This window comes from Oncorhynchus mykiss, chromosome 23 (assembly GCF_013265735.2).
Source record: "Oncorhynchus mykiss isolate Arlee chromosome 23, USDA_OmykA_1.1, whole genome shotgun sequence".
Classification (NCBI taxonomy): Eukaryota; Metazoa; Chordata; class Actinopteri; order Salmoniformes; family Salmonidae; genus Oncorhynchus; species Oncorhynchus mykiss.
The window spans coordinates 47,103,636-47,117,675 of record NC_048587.1 but is presented as its reverse complement, the minus strand read 5'-3'; the positions used below and the strand labels follow the sequence as shown (position 1 = coordinate 47,117,675).

Below are 14,040 nucleotides of genomic sequence, written 5' to 3'. Positions count from 1 at the left end.
ACTCCTGAGATCCAATTTTGTGAAAAAACGTGCCCCGTGCATTAACTCAATAATCGTATTGATCAGAGGTAGCGGGTAACTATATTTCACTGTGATTTTATTAAGACCTCGATAATCAACGCACGGGCGTAAACCGCCATCCTTTTTTTTCACAAAAAAGAAACTCGAAGAGACGGGTGAAATGGATGGCTGAATGAACCCCTGATGCAGGGATTCAGAGATATATGTCTCCATAGCCTCCGTCTCCGCTTGCGACAGGGGATACACGTGACTCTTGGGATATGCAGCGTCTACCAGGAGATCTATCGCACAATCCCCCAGTCGATGGGGTGGTAATTGAGTCGCCTTCTTTTTACAGAAGGCGAGAGCCAAATCGGCATATTCGGGGGGAATGCGCACGGTGGAGACCTGGTCTGGACTTTCCACCGTAGTAGCACCAACGGAAACCCCTAAACACCTACCTGAGCATTCTCGCGACCACCCTGTGAGAGCCCTCTGTGGCCAAGAAACAGTGGGGTTATGACAAACTAACCAGGGTAGGCCTAGCACCACAGAATACGCAGGAGAATCAATAAGGAAAAGACTAATCTTCTCCTTGTGACCCTCCTGCGTTATCATACACAAAGGTGCGGTTACCTCCCTGATAAACCCTGACCCTAATGGTCGACTATCTAAGGCATGAATAGGGAAAGGCATATCCACAGGAACAATAGGGATCCCTAAACTATGAGCTAGACTTTTATTAATGAAATTTCCAGCCGCACCCGAATCTACTAGCGCCTTATACTGGGAATGCAGTGAAAAGTCAGGAAAAGAGACAGAGACAAACATTAGTGCAGCAGAGGGCTCTGGATGAGAATGGTGCCTACTCACCTGGGGTGACGCCAGAATGCCCTGCATGCCCTCTCTATTCCCAGAGGAACCAACCCGGCACCGACCAGCAGTGTGCTCTCTGCGACCTTGAATGGTGCTCGAGCGGGAACCCCCTCCGGTCTCCCTGCGCACCATCCCTCCCAATTCCATAGGTTCGGGAGAGAGGGTGCGGGAGGATGGAACAACCAGACCCCGATCTAGACGTCCACGAGTAGCCAGCATGTTGTCCAGCCTGATGGACATGTCCACCAGCTGGTCGAAGGTGAGGGTGGTGTCTCTACAGGCCAGCTCCCGACGGACGTCCTCGCGTAGACTACAACGGTAATGGTCGATCAGGGCCCTGTCGCTCCATCCAGCGCCGGCAGCCAAGGTCCTAAACTCCAAGGCAAAATCCTGTGCACTCCTCGTCTCCTGCCTCAGATGATAGAGAAGCTCACCCGCTGCTTTGCCTTCAGGTGGGTGATCGAATACTATCCGGAATTGGCGGGTGAACTCCTCAAAATGGTCCAGCGCCGCAACCTCCCTACTACACACAGCGCTGGCCCATTCCAGGGCTTTCCCGGTGAGGCATGAGACGAGGGCGTAACTCTTCTCACGGTCAGATGGTACTGGGGAGGCCGTGGCTAGATACAAGTTCAGTTTAAGGAGGAAACCCTGGCAGCCGGCAGTATCTCCGTTGTATCCCGTAGGTAGGGATAAATGGATCCTCGATTCCGGAGAGGAAAAATCGTTCACGGGAGATTCCGGTTGTGGTGGTGGTGGCGCTGGAGAAACTCCCTGTCTCTCCCAGCGATCCATTTTCATGGCAATGTGATCCATGACGGAGCTGATAACGTCAATCTCCCTAGCTTGTTCCTGAACGCGTTCCTCCAGCTCCATGGGCATAGTGTCCTCTCCTGCTGACTTCATATATTTGGTCAGAGATTCTGTCATGCGTAGATGTAATAGGTGGCAGGGAAGTTTGTTTGAATGCTAAATGACGAGACAGAGGCATTGATGCGAGTAACCAGTCTTGTTCAGTACATCACAACCCATCCGGGTATCTCAAGCACCCCGGTAAAACACAAGAGTTGCAGTAATGAACATTTACCAACAGATGGCATCACTGTGCCATCTTACACCCATAACATCTTCCCTTTAATAAAATAGGACAGGAGGTGTCAATTCACTAACAAAACAAACCTAGTAACAATTTCCAACATGAACAGTTTAGTATTTTTTTTTTTTTTTTTTTTTTTTTTCAGAACAACAACACATTTTGATATTCTCTTCACTTTTATCTCTGTCAACAATCCCTGATGGGAAACCTACAGATTAAGTCTTTTTGGTGGCTGGGACAGACGCCCGCATCGTGAAAAGACAGGGGGCTTGTCTGCGAGGACTGCGGGTTCCCGCACAGGCGTGTCACCTGAATGTCTAAGGGGAGAATTGATGGGTGAGGGAGCGGCCGACCTGTGATCCCCTGGCTCTTCGCCCAGTGCCTCAGGCCCCATGTGACTTGCTGGGGTTCTGTCTTTTGTCATGCGACCCCTTTGACCATCAGGGTTCTGAGTAGGTGCTGGCTCAGCAATCCGAAGGTCAACCCTGTTACGACGGTACAGTGATCCATTCACTTCGACCAAGTAGGAGCGTGGTGCCACTTTCTGTACACAGGATCCGAGTCTCCAGAGGCCTGCCCGGTCCCCTGGTAGTGGCTTCATTCGCACCGTTTCACCCACCCTGAGCTCAGGTAAGTCTTTTGCTGATTTGTCGTAGATTAACTTGGAGACCTGTCTTCTGTGACGTAGCTTCACCAGCACGTCTGTCACCACACATGGCTCCAGGAGAGTGCTGGCTACTGGCAGAGCTGCTTTTAAGCGCCGTGCCATGAGGCGCTGTGCCGGGCTGCTGTCCATGCCTTCTGTCGGGGTATTGCGCCACTGCAGGATTGCTTTCCAGGCATCTTTGCCCTCTTGCAGAGCCTTTTTGCAGAGGTTCTTTGCGATTTTTACTGCGGACTCTGCCTTCCCATTAGCTTTTGGGTGTCGTGGTGATGAAGTGACGTGCTCGAATTCCCATCCTGCAGCAAATTTTCGGAACTCAACTCCTGAGAATTGGGGTCCATTGTCTGAAATTACCCTATCTGGCTGTCCATAGCGGGCAAACTGAGCCTTGCAGCGTTTGATCGTTGTCTCTGCTGAGAGGTCGGGGAGGAGGTCGATCTCCCAAAAGTCTGAGTAATGATCGACTACCAGCAGAAAGTCTTTGCCACTGTGCTGGAAGAGATCTAGACTTACTATCTGCCAGGGGCGCATCGGTAGCTCGTGGGACATCATCGTCTCTCTCTGTTGCTCAATGGCATATTCATTGCAGATTGTGCATTTACTGACATAGTCTTTAATTTCACTCTGCATTCCTGGCCAATACAGTGTGTCACGTGCTTGTCTGTAACAGGCCTCACCTCCTATGTGACTTGAGTGCACGCGTGCCAACATCTCAGGGCGCAGAGACCGGGGAATAACGACTCTCTGACTCTTGAATATCACTCCGTTTTGAACACTGAGCTCCTCTTTGATTGGCCAATATTCTCTGACGGCTAAAGCAGTTTCTTCCCTGCAGTCGGGCCAGCCCATCAGAATCACAGACCTCAATGCCTGGAGTTGCCCGTCCCTGTCTGTGTGCTGTCTGATTTGTATAAAGCGCTGGTCCGTAACATTAAGGTAGTCAGCCTGGTTGATGTGTTCAACATCCACTTGCTCTGTTTGCAAGCTGCACACTGCGTGTTGTTCATGCATGGAGCGTGTGTGAGTGCCTGATGCAGTAGCCCTGCTGAGCGTGTCACTCACATACATCTCTGGCCCTGGCTTATACACCACCTTGAGGTTGTAGTTTTGTAGGGCCAGTAGCATGCTCTGCAGTCGTTTTGGGGCATTCAGGAGAGGCTTGCTGAATATAGCAATAAGGGGCTTGTGATCGGTCTCTGCGGTAATATTGTCGCGCCCGTACAGGTAGTGGTGGAAGCGTTGGCATGCAAACACAATGCTGAGGCACTCCTTCTCTATCTGGGCATAGTTCTGCTCTGTTGGGGTGAGTGCCCTAGAGGCGAATGCCACAGGCTGGCCCTCCTGCATGAGGCAACAGCCAAGTCCATACTGGCTTGAGTCACTCTGAATCGTGACAGGTTTTGACACATTGTAGTATCGCAGTACAGGTGTCTGGGTGACCAGTTGTTTTATTTCCCTCACCGCTGCGTCATGTTTTGGGAGCCAATGCCAGATGGTGTCCTTGTCCATGAGCCTCCTCAGTGGCTCACACACTTCAGAGAGCCGCGGTAGGAATTTGGCCAGGTAGGTGACGAATCCGACGAAGCGCTGCACTCCCTTCACGTCAGATGGGTGGGGCATTTCCAAGACAGCCTTCACTTTTTCAGGATCCGCCTTCAATCCGGTGGAGGACAAGATGTGCCCATGAAAGCGGACCTCTGGCACTTTAAACTGAAGCTTTTTTATGCTTAGCCTTAGCTTGACCTGTCTGCATCTGACCATCAGGGCCAGCAGCTTGGCGTCATGGTCACATTCTGCCTCCTCATCACTGTCCCCACAGCCCACTACGAGAATGTCATCTGCTATGGGTTCCACGCCACTAAGTCCCATCAACAGCTCATGCTGTTTCCGCTGATACACCTCTGGAGCCACGGAGACACCAAACGGAAGCTTCAACCACCTCTTCCTGCCCCAGGGTGTCCAAAAGGTGGTCATGTAGCTGCTGGGCTCGTCGAGCTTGCACTGCAGAAAGGCATCTCTGGCATCCACGAGCGTGAAGACTCTGGCCTTTGGGAGCTTGTAAAGAACATCCTCCAACGTGGGCATAATGTAATGTGAACGTCGCAGAGCCCGGTTGAGGTGTTTAGGATCAATGCATATCCGTAGCTTGTCTGGTTTCTTGACGATAACCATATTACTTATCCAGTCCGTAGGCTCGGTGACGGATATGATGTGGCCATCTGCTTCGTATTTGTCAAGCTGAGCCTTCGTAGCTGCTTTCATGGCCACTGGTACATTGCGGGGTGCACACTGGACAGGCTGGATTTCTGCGTCCAACTCAAAGTGGACTTCCCCAGGAACTGACTCGACCGGTGCGTTGAAGACATCATGGTACTTGCTTAGGAGTGTCTCCTTGCTCAGGGGCCCAGCCTGGACTTTGTCTATAATGTTAAGATCAGCTGGGATGGTGAAGTTAATAAGTCCAAGGCGCTCGCATGTAGAACCTGACAGTAATGGCTGTTGACTAGCCTCAACTATTTCAAACTCAAGGGTGTATTTCTGGCCACGTAAAACACACTCTGTCACAAACAGGCCTAAAGAGGTCATGAACTGGCCTGAATACAGTTTCAGCTTGGTGCTACTCTGTGTGAGTTTGTCTCTGGGCGCAAGCCTCCTTTTGTCTTTAAGGCTCATAACGTTGCATGTGGCCCCTGAATCTAGCTGGCATTGCTGTGGTTTATTATTAAGTAGCAGAGTGACAAACCACTTTTGTCCTTTTGCCCTCACTGCCCCTATGCACTCGCTAGCATATACATCCTCTGTGCTGTCGTTCCCTTCATCTGTGTTTGTTTCCATGGAGTGCACTTTACCCTCCTTTCTCTTGCTTTTCATGCAGACCCTTGCGAAGTGATTAGCTGTACCACAGGATTTGCATATTTTTCCATAGGCTGGGCAGTGTTCTTTTCCTCGTCCATGAGAAATGCCACAATATCGGCATGTATTGGGGTTGTCTACTGCAGAGTTGGCTGTAGTATTAGCATTAGCTGTGGCAAAGGGGAATTTCTTTACTGGCTGCCTGAATGTAGCATTTACATTGTCCGTATGTTGCCTTTCTAGCTCCATGGACCTCATCCGTATATCAGTAAGCTCTGCTGCACGGCATGTCTCCACTGCCAAGGCCAGCGTCAGGTCACGTTCTCTCAGCAAACGTCTGCGGGTGCCCTCATCCGTTATGCCAAGCACAATCGTATCTCTGATCAGTTCATCTCTTAAAGCACCATAGTCACATGTAGCTGCCTTTTCCCTTAACCTAGTGACAAAGCTGTCAATGGACTCCCCGTCCTCCTGTTTGCAACGACCGAAAACATAACGCTCGTAGATGACGTTCTTTGCTGGCGTAAAGTAATGTTCAAGAGCATCAAGAATAGCTATAGCGTTACCTTGCTGTGCTGCTGTTAGGTTCAGGTTGTGTTTGTATACGTGTCGGCATTCAGTTCCCATTATAGTCCTCAAAGTGGCAGCCACTACCTCATCTTCCTTTTCCAGAAGTCCCGTTGCTAGCGCATAGTCCTCCCATTCACCTCTAAACGTATCCCAGTTCCAATCCAATCCCCGCTGAGCTTCATAACGGCGGGAGGGGGAATGTTCGCTGCCATGTCTAACCGGTGCTAACAACACTGAAGCTAACTAGCAAACTCACTCTAGCTTAAGGCCAATTCCTGGCGAAATTTTACACAAATAAGCATTTGTTTGTAAACCAGAGCAGGTGACTCTAATTTGCGGAAAGCATGGTTAGTTATCCCACTTCTGACACCATGTTTGAATGCTAAATGACGAGACAGAGGCATTGATGCGAGTAACCAGTCTTGTTCAGTACATCACAACCCATCCGGGTATCTCAAGCACCCCGGTAAAACACAAGAGTTGCAGTAATGAACATTTACCAACAGATGGCATCACTGTGCCATCTTACACCCATAACAGAAGTCAGGCGCAGGAGAGTCAAATGGAGTGTAAAATGGAGTCTTTTAATAAAGTCCACGGAGTATGCTCCATAACACTAAATGTACATAAACATGGGTACAAGGACCCGACGCACACCTATACAACAATCACACTACACTGACAATAAAACAATCTCTGACAAAGACATGAGGGGAAACAGAGGGTTAAATACACAACAGGTAATGAATGGGATTGAAAACAGGTGTATGGGAAGACAAGACAAAACCAATGGAAAATGAAAAAAGGATCAATGATGGCTAGAAGACCGGTGACGTCGAACGCCGAGCACCGCCCGAACAAGGAGAGGCAACGACTTCGGCAGCAGTCGTGACAATAGCATTGGTTTTAATGATAAAAAGACATGTCTGTTAATCTGGATAGCATTGGTTTTAATGATAAAAAGACGTGTCTGTTAATCTGGATAGCATTGGTTTTAATGATAAAAAGACGTCTGTTAATCTGGATAGCATTGGTTTTAATGATAAAAAGACATGTCTGTTAATCTGGATAGCATTGGTTTTAATGATAAAAAGACGTGTCTGTTAATCTGGATAGCATTGGTTTTAATGATAAAAAGACGTGTCTGTTAATCTGGATAGCATTGGTTTTAATGATAAAAAGTGGGGTTTGAACCACATATAGCAATCATCAGTAACTCTGTTACAAATATGAATAAATGGTCATTGGTCAACATTAGACTGAATGAGTAGGTGTTACCAGGGCAGTATCATCAGAGTGAATTGTGTAATGGGTTAGACCAGGTATACATTGGCACAAAAACACACATTTATAAATAATCTGATCAACAACATCTACCTCACCTGTCATAACAAATGGAAAATAAATAAGTCAATCAATCAAAAGTATGAATAAAAACAATACAATTTAGGAAGGTTTGATGCTCTGTTTCACGTTTTCCCTACAACAGTGATTTATTAAACTTACTCGACTCCCGCTATTTTAAATTGTCTTAAATAAACCATCAACCTTTAATCTTAAATCAAAGTTAACCTTGATATTTTTTCTTAAAATTAAATCATTTACTTTTCCTCATTCACATTCCAACTGAAACCTACGTAAAACCATCTTAAGCCTTATACCACATTCCAACCCCTTTACTTATTCACTCCTTCCTCTGCTCCCCTTGCCCGTTTACCTCTCTAGGCTCCTTCCTTCCCTGCCTTCTCTCCCTACCCTGGACTCCACTTCTCCCTCTTCCCTCCCCTTTACCTATCCAGGCTCCTTCCTTCCCTGCCTTCTCTCCCTACCCTGGACTCCACTTCTCCCTCTTCCCTCCCCTTTACCTATCCAGGCTCCTTCCTTCCCTGCCTTCTCTCCCTACCCTGGACTCCACTTCTCCCTCTTCCCTCCCCTTTACCTATCCAGGCTCCTTCCCACCTTCCCTCCCCAACCCCACCCTCCACTCTTCCCCACACCGCCTCTCTGAAGGTGCAGGTGGAGGTCTAGGAGCTGATGATCTGTCCAGACCAGGTCTCATGCTTGGTTCCTGGGGCCAGGTGGGTGATGATCACTTCCACCGCCTGCATCTTCTGGTTCTTGGGGGGGATGGAACAGACTTTGTACGTGACCTCGTCGCCTTCCATCGGAACATATTCCCCATCGATACTAACGAGGGAGATAATTTTTATGAGAGACTGCAGACCTCTCTAGGTCTCGGACATTCTAGGTTCAATTATAATCTACAGCAAAACACTTTAGGACTGACAATTATAATCTACACCAAAACACTTTAGGACTGAAAATTATAATCTACACCAAAACCCTTTAGAACTGACAATTATAATCTACACTAAAACACTTTAGGACTGACAAGTGTTATACCGCTATGCGCTGTACATAATATCAGATATTATAATCACAATATACCTTATTGCTTTATCATACAATTATAAACTTAATGCTTCAGAACCACTCACTCAGAGATGTGTACAAAGATATCCTCTCCACCGTTGGAGGGCTTTATAAAGCCATGACCCTGGCACCTGTAGAAGGTCCTGCACACGCCCTTATACACTGGGCCTGATCTGGCCCGCACCGTCCTGAGACACACAGCAGAAAAACAACATACATTAACCCTTGCAGAATATTCTCAGACCTCCCTAACATTATCCCCTGCAGACTGTTCTCAGGCCTCCCTAACATTATCCCCTGCAGACTGTTCCCAGGCCTCCCTAACATTATCCCTTGCAGACTGTTCCCAGGCCTCCCTAACATTATCCCCTGCAGACTGTTCTCAGGCCTCCCTAACATTATCCCTTGCAGACTGTTCCCAGGCCTCCCTAACATTATCCCCTGCAGACTGTTCTCAGGCCTCCCTAACATTATCCCCTGCAGGCTATTCTCAGACCTCCCTAACATTATCCCCTGCAGACTATTCTCAGGCCTCCCTAACATTAACCCCCGCAGGCTATTCTCAGACCTCCCTAACATTAACCCCCGCAGGCTATTCTCAGGCCTCCCTAACATTATCCCCTGCAGGCTATTCTCAGGCCTCCCTAACATTATCCCCTACAGGCTATTCTCAGGCCTCCCTAACATTATCCCCTGCAGGCTATTCTCAGGCCTCCCTAACATTAACCCCCGCAGGCTATTCTCAGACCTCCCTAACATTAACCACTGCAGGCTATTCTCAGGCCTCCCTAACATTATCCCCTGCAGGCTATTCTCAGGCCTCCCTAACATTATCCCCTGTAGGCTATTCTCAGGCCTCCCTAACATTATCCCCTGCTGACTATTCTCAGGCCTCCCTAACATTAACCCCTGCAGAATATTCTCAGGGCTTGCATCCAAAATGGCTCCTTAATCCCCAATAGTGACCAGGTCACTCTCAAGGTCATGCACACACACACACAATCACATACACTACTACTTACAGTGCCGTGCGAAAGTATTCGGCCCCCTTGAACTTTGCAACCTTTTGCCACATTTCAGGCTTCAAACATAAAGATATAAAACTGTATTTTTTTGTGAAGAATCAACAACAAGTGGGACACAATCATGAAGTGGAACGACATTTATTGGATATTTCAAACTTTTTTAACAAATCAAAAACTGAAAAATTGGGCGTGCAAAATTATTCAGCCCCCTTAAGTTAATACTTTGTAGCGCCACCTTTTGCTGCGATTACAGCTGTAAGTAGCTTGGGGTATGTCTCTATCAGTTTTGCACATCGAGAGACTGACATTTTTTTCCCATTCCTCCTTGCAAAACAGCTCGAGCTCAGTGAGGTTGGATGGAGAGCATTTGTGAACAGCAGTTTTCAGTTCTTTCCACAGATTCTCGATTGGATTCAGGTCTGGACTTTGACTTGGCCATTCTAACACCTGGATATGTTTATTTTTGAACCATTCCATTGTAGATTTTGCTTTATGTTTTGGATCATTGTCTTGTTGGAAGACAAATCTCCATCCCAGTCTCAGGTCTTTTGCAGACTCCATCAGGTTTTCTTCCAGAATGGTCCTGTATTTGGCTCCATCCATCTTCCCATCAATTTTAACCATCTTCCCTGTCCCTGCTGAAGAAAAGCAGGCCCAAACCATGATGCTGCCACCACCATGTTTGACAGTGGGGATGGTGTGTTCAGGGTGATGAGCTGTGTTGCTTTTACGCCAAACATAACGTTTTGCATTGTTGCCAAAAAGTTCAATTTTGGTTTCATCTGACCAGAGCACCTTCTTCCACATGTTTGGTGTGTCTCCCAGGTGGCTTGTGGCAAACTTTAAACAACACTTTGTATGGATATCTTTAAGAAATGGCTTTCTTCTTGCCACTCTTCCATAAAGGCCAGATTTGTGCAATATACGACTGATTGTTGTCCTATGGACAGTCTCCCACCTCAGCTGTAGATCTCTGCAGTTCATCCAGAGTGATCATGGGCCTCTTGGCTGCATCTCTGATCAGTCTTCTCCTTGAATGAGCTGAAAGTTTAGAGGGACGGCCAGGTCTTGGTAGATTTGCAGTGGTCTGATACTCCTTCCATTTCAATATTATCGCTTGCACAGTGCTCCTTGGGATGTTTAAAGCTTGGGAAATCTTTTTGTATCCAAATCCGGCTTTAAACTTCTTCACAACAGTATCTCGGACCTGCCTGGTGTGTTCCTTGTTCTTCATGATGCTCTCTGCGCTTTTAACGGACCTCTGAGACTATCACAGTGCAGGTGCATTTATACGGAGACTTGATTACACACAGGTGGATTGTATTTATCATCATTAGTCATTTAGGTCAACATTGGATCATTCAGAGATCCTCACTGAACTTCTGGAGAGAGTTTGCTGCACTGAAAGTAAAGGGGCTGAATAATTTTGCACGCCCAATTTTTCAGTTTTTGATTTGTTAAAAAAGTTTGAAATATCCAATAAATGTCGTTCCACTTCATGATTGTGTCCCACTTGTTGTTGATTCTTCACAAAAAAATACAGTTTTATATCTTTATGTTTGAAGCCTGAAATGTGGCAAAAGGTCGCAAAGTTCAATGGGGCCGAATACTTTCGCAAGGCACTGTATACCACCACAGATTATTACTACTCACGCTGAGTATGTGCGGGTGCGTTTGGTGGGCAGAGGGCTGGGTAGCTCGCCTGGCATCAAGGGGGGTTTCCTCTCCCTTTCCCACACCCGACTTCCCTGCCTGAGGAAGGGGAAGGACAGGGAGAGGGGAGTACGGGGGGAGCTCAGAGGCTGTGGTGGGTCGGAGGGGGACGAGGGGTCGGAATCAGCCATCTCTGTGGTGGTTCCCCTGGGGGTGTGGAGCTCCGTGGGAGAAGCTGCCTCAGTCTCGAGTGGGACACAGCTTGGGAGACAGGCCTAGACTGCCAGCATGATAAGGGTGATGTTGGCGTGTCAGTGGTGGAGGTGGTGATGGTGGTAGTGGAGGTGGTGGTATTACTGTTAGGATGCGTCTGGAAAGCGGGACAATGGAGGAGCTTGGAGGTTTCCTGGAAAGAGATGAAGAGAGAAAGAAAAAAAGTGTAAGAAATAGAGAGATAAATATATGAATAAATCCTCAAAGACTGCAAAACAAGGAGGGACGACAACACAACAACACGCTCAGTGAAATAACAATAACACAGTGATTTGGTTTGAAGCACCAACACTGACCTCAATGTTTTCAAAATATCTGTCTATACAACCCAGCCTCGCCGAGTAGAGCCTTAGCTCCAATATTGAATACATTATTATAATACCAAACCCCCTATTCACATAGAGCTGGGTAGCATTACGTTACTGCTCTTATACTGTATTTTGTATTCAGACGTCAAATCAAATGTGTAGCAGACCACATCCCTAGGGCTTCTCCATGTTTCTATGTGACAAGTGGCACCATCTAAATATGGCTGCCTGCATGGTGGAGTAGAGTCTGCCCCATTATTGACTGGAGGGTCAGGGTGGAGACAGGGTGGATACCAGGGTTTAGGGAGGAGGGTTTAGTGTGGTAGAGATCAATAATGATCCAATAACGAGGAATGGGCATCCTTTATTGTTTATTAAGTAAGTAAGAGGTGTTCTGTTTTATCCCAAAACTCATTTAAGGGAAAGGGATTAATCAAATGTCCCTCATCCATGTGTCAAAGAAAGATGGCAGGTTTTATTCTGATGACAACATCACATAGGCTGGTGCAATGTTGACTTGAAGGTGTACACATATCTGTCACAATTTGGCACAGAAAAAAGACACCGTTTGAAAACTATTATTGACTTGAATTATTAGCTACTAAATGACACATCATGATATATTGATAACAACTACCTTAATATAACAATACAGTTTATCTAATCGTATGTGTCTCATGAGGAACATTTTATATATTCCCGCTTGTAAAAGTAGTGAGAGTGACTGTAAACCTATCAAAGAGATAATGGGATTATAGGTGAGAGTGACTGTAAACCTATCAAAGAGATAATGGGATTATAGGTGAGAGTGACTGTAAACCTATCAAAGAGATAATGGGATTATAGGTGAGAGTGACTGTAAACCTATCAAAGAGATAATGGGATTATAGGCAGTACGCTGATATTTGGGTCGTTTTGGAGCACTGGAAACCCCAAGGCGGACCAGAGTGGCTTCAACTAGACAGAAAGGCTGTCCCAACTAGCCTTGCGCCTCCCAAAATCAGAAGGGCACTGTGGCTGCTTGTCATTAGCATCATCAGCATGGGAGACACGTAAATATTCAGTACACTACACACACAGACAGTGACACTCACGACGCTGCTCTTTTCCTTTCTGGACGCCTTTAATTTGTCTAATCCTTTTTAATTTGTCAAATAGCGGTTCCAAATATAATGTTGTCTAGATTCTCACTGGCTCCCAAAATTAATCCCACTGGCATCTTGATTCCAGAACATTCTCATGTGTAGCATACCAGCTGAGACAACAGGAGAATACATTGATCACTCAAAATAAGGTACAAGCGGCACAAAAAAAAAAAAAAAATGTAAAGGCTAGTCTACTCATCATAAAAGATTCATCAAGATAACAGTTTACATAGAATATAAATATTTAACCCGGGTGGTAAATTGTATATAAATAGGACCGATAAGAAAATATATAGCCTAAAGCGCACTTTCAAACTAAAGGCTATTGATTTATCGAGCTCTTACCGTAAAATGTCAAGCTGTTTTCGGTCAAACGTGCAGATGTCTTGACTCTTAACTGTTATATAACGATAATTATATAATTAAATAAAAAATAAACCTGCACAGACATGTGGAGAGAATACCTATTGCTTGTGGCTGGCTGGCGGCGCGGCACAAGCTGGTCTGTCTGGATGATTAGGGAGCAGAAAGAGAAGGGTACAGGGGTTCCTGTGCCGACAAAATGAAGACTGCAGGTGCGTTTATGTTTTGTATATTGTAATAGGCCAGGCGACTATAAATTCCTAGTAGTCCTAATCATAGAAGTGGGCTAACAATTGTGAACATCGGTGAGCTCTGATCAAATAAATATTGTTGAAAAATAACATAAAACTGTATGAGAGCAGTCAGATAAGATTCTGATATAGTCACTGTGAGTGAAAAAAATATAACATGATAGGTCTAATAGACCATAAGGACTTCTAGAGCAGAGAGTCAAATTAATTTTGCATTCGGGCTTCAACGAGGCCCGGATGGAGGGCCGCTCTGACAATGTGTTCTATTTCCTCGACATCAAAATCTGCAAAACAAATTGCCCTCTATCCATCGGTTTTTAAATGTTCGATTCTCCCTGACTGTCTAGCTTTTATTATGGTGATTATTAGCGAGCTGGAGAACTGTGAATGTCGGTCCATTATCATTTCTACAGTTTCGATTTTGTTTTTGTGTTCCCAGAACACATATTTTATGTTCTTTAAATGTTTCATTGGGTTGTGGCAAATGTTCTCATAACATAAACACTGTCCAGTCTGCTGATGATTATACA

General features: G+C 46.2%; 1 protein-coding gene across 2 annotated transcripts; it reads right to left on the bottom strand.

The window, feature by feature from the left end:
• Positions 1-6,968: 6,968 nt before the first annotated feature.
• On the bottom strand, positions 6,969-13,838 carry LOC118943890 (cold shock domain-containing protein C2-like). Of its 2 annotated transcripts, none has more exons than XM_036960605.1 (4): positions 13,242-13,838; positions 11,171-11,576; positions 8,558-8,680; positions 6,969-8,246 (listed from the first exon to the last, which is right to left on the bottom strand). In XM_036960605.1, the coding sequence occupies exons 2-4, from the start codon at positions 11,359-11,361 to the stop codon at positions 8,084-8,086; spliced, it is 477 nt and encodes a 158-aa protein (XP_036816500.1). In that variant the 5' UTR covers positions 11,362-11,576; positions 13,242-13,838; the 3' UTR covers positions 6,969-8,083. The 2 variants fall into 2 exon arrangements, with proteins under 2 accessions (XP_036816500.1, XP_036816501.1); XM_036960606.1 differs by having other exon boundaries at positions 13,361-13,835.
• Between the last annotated feature and the right edge of the window lie 202 nt (positions 13,839-14,040).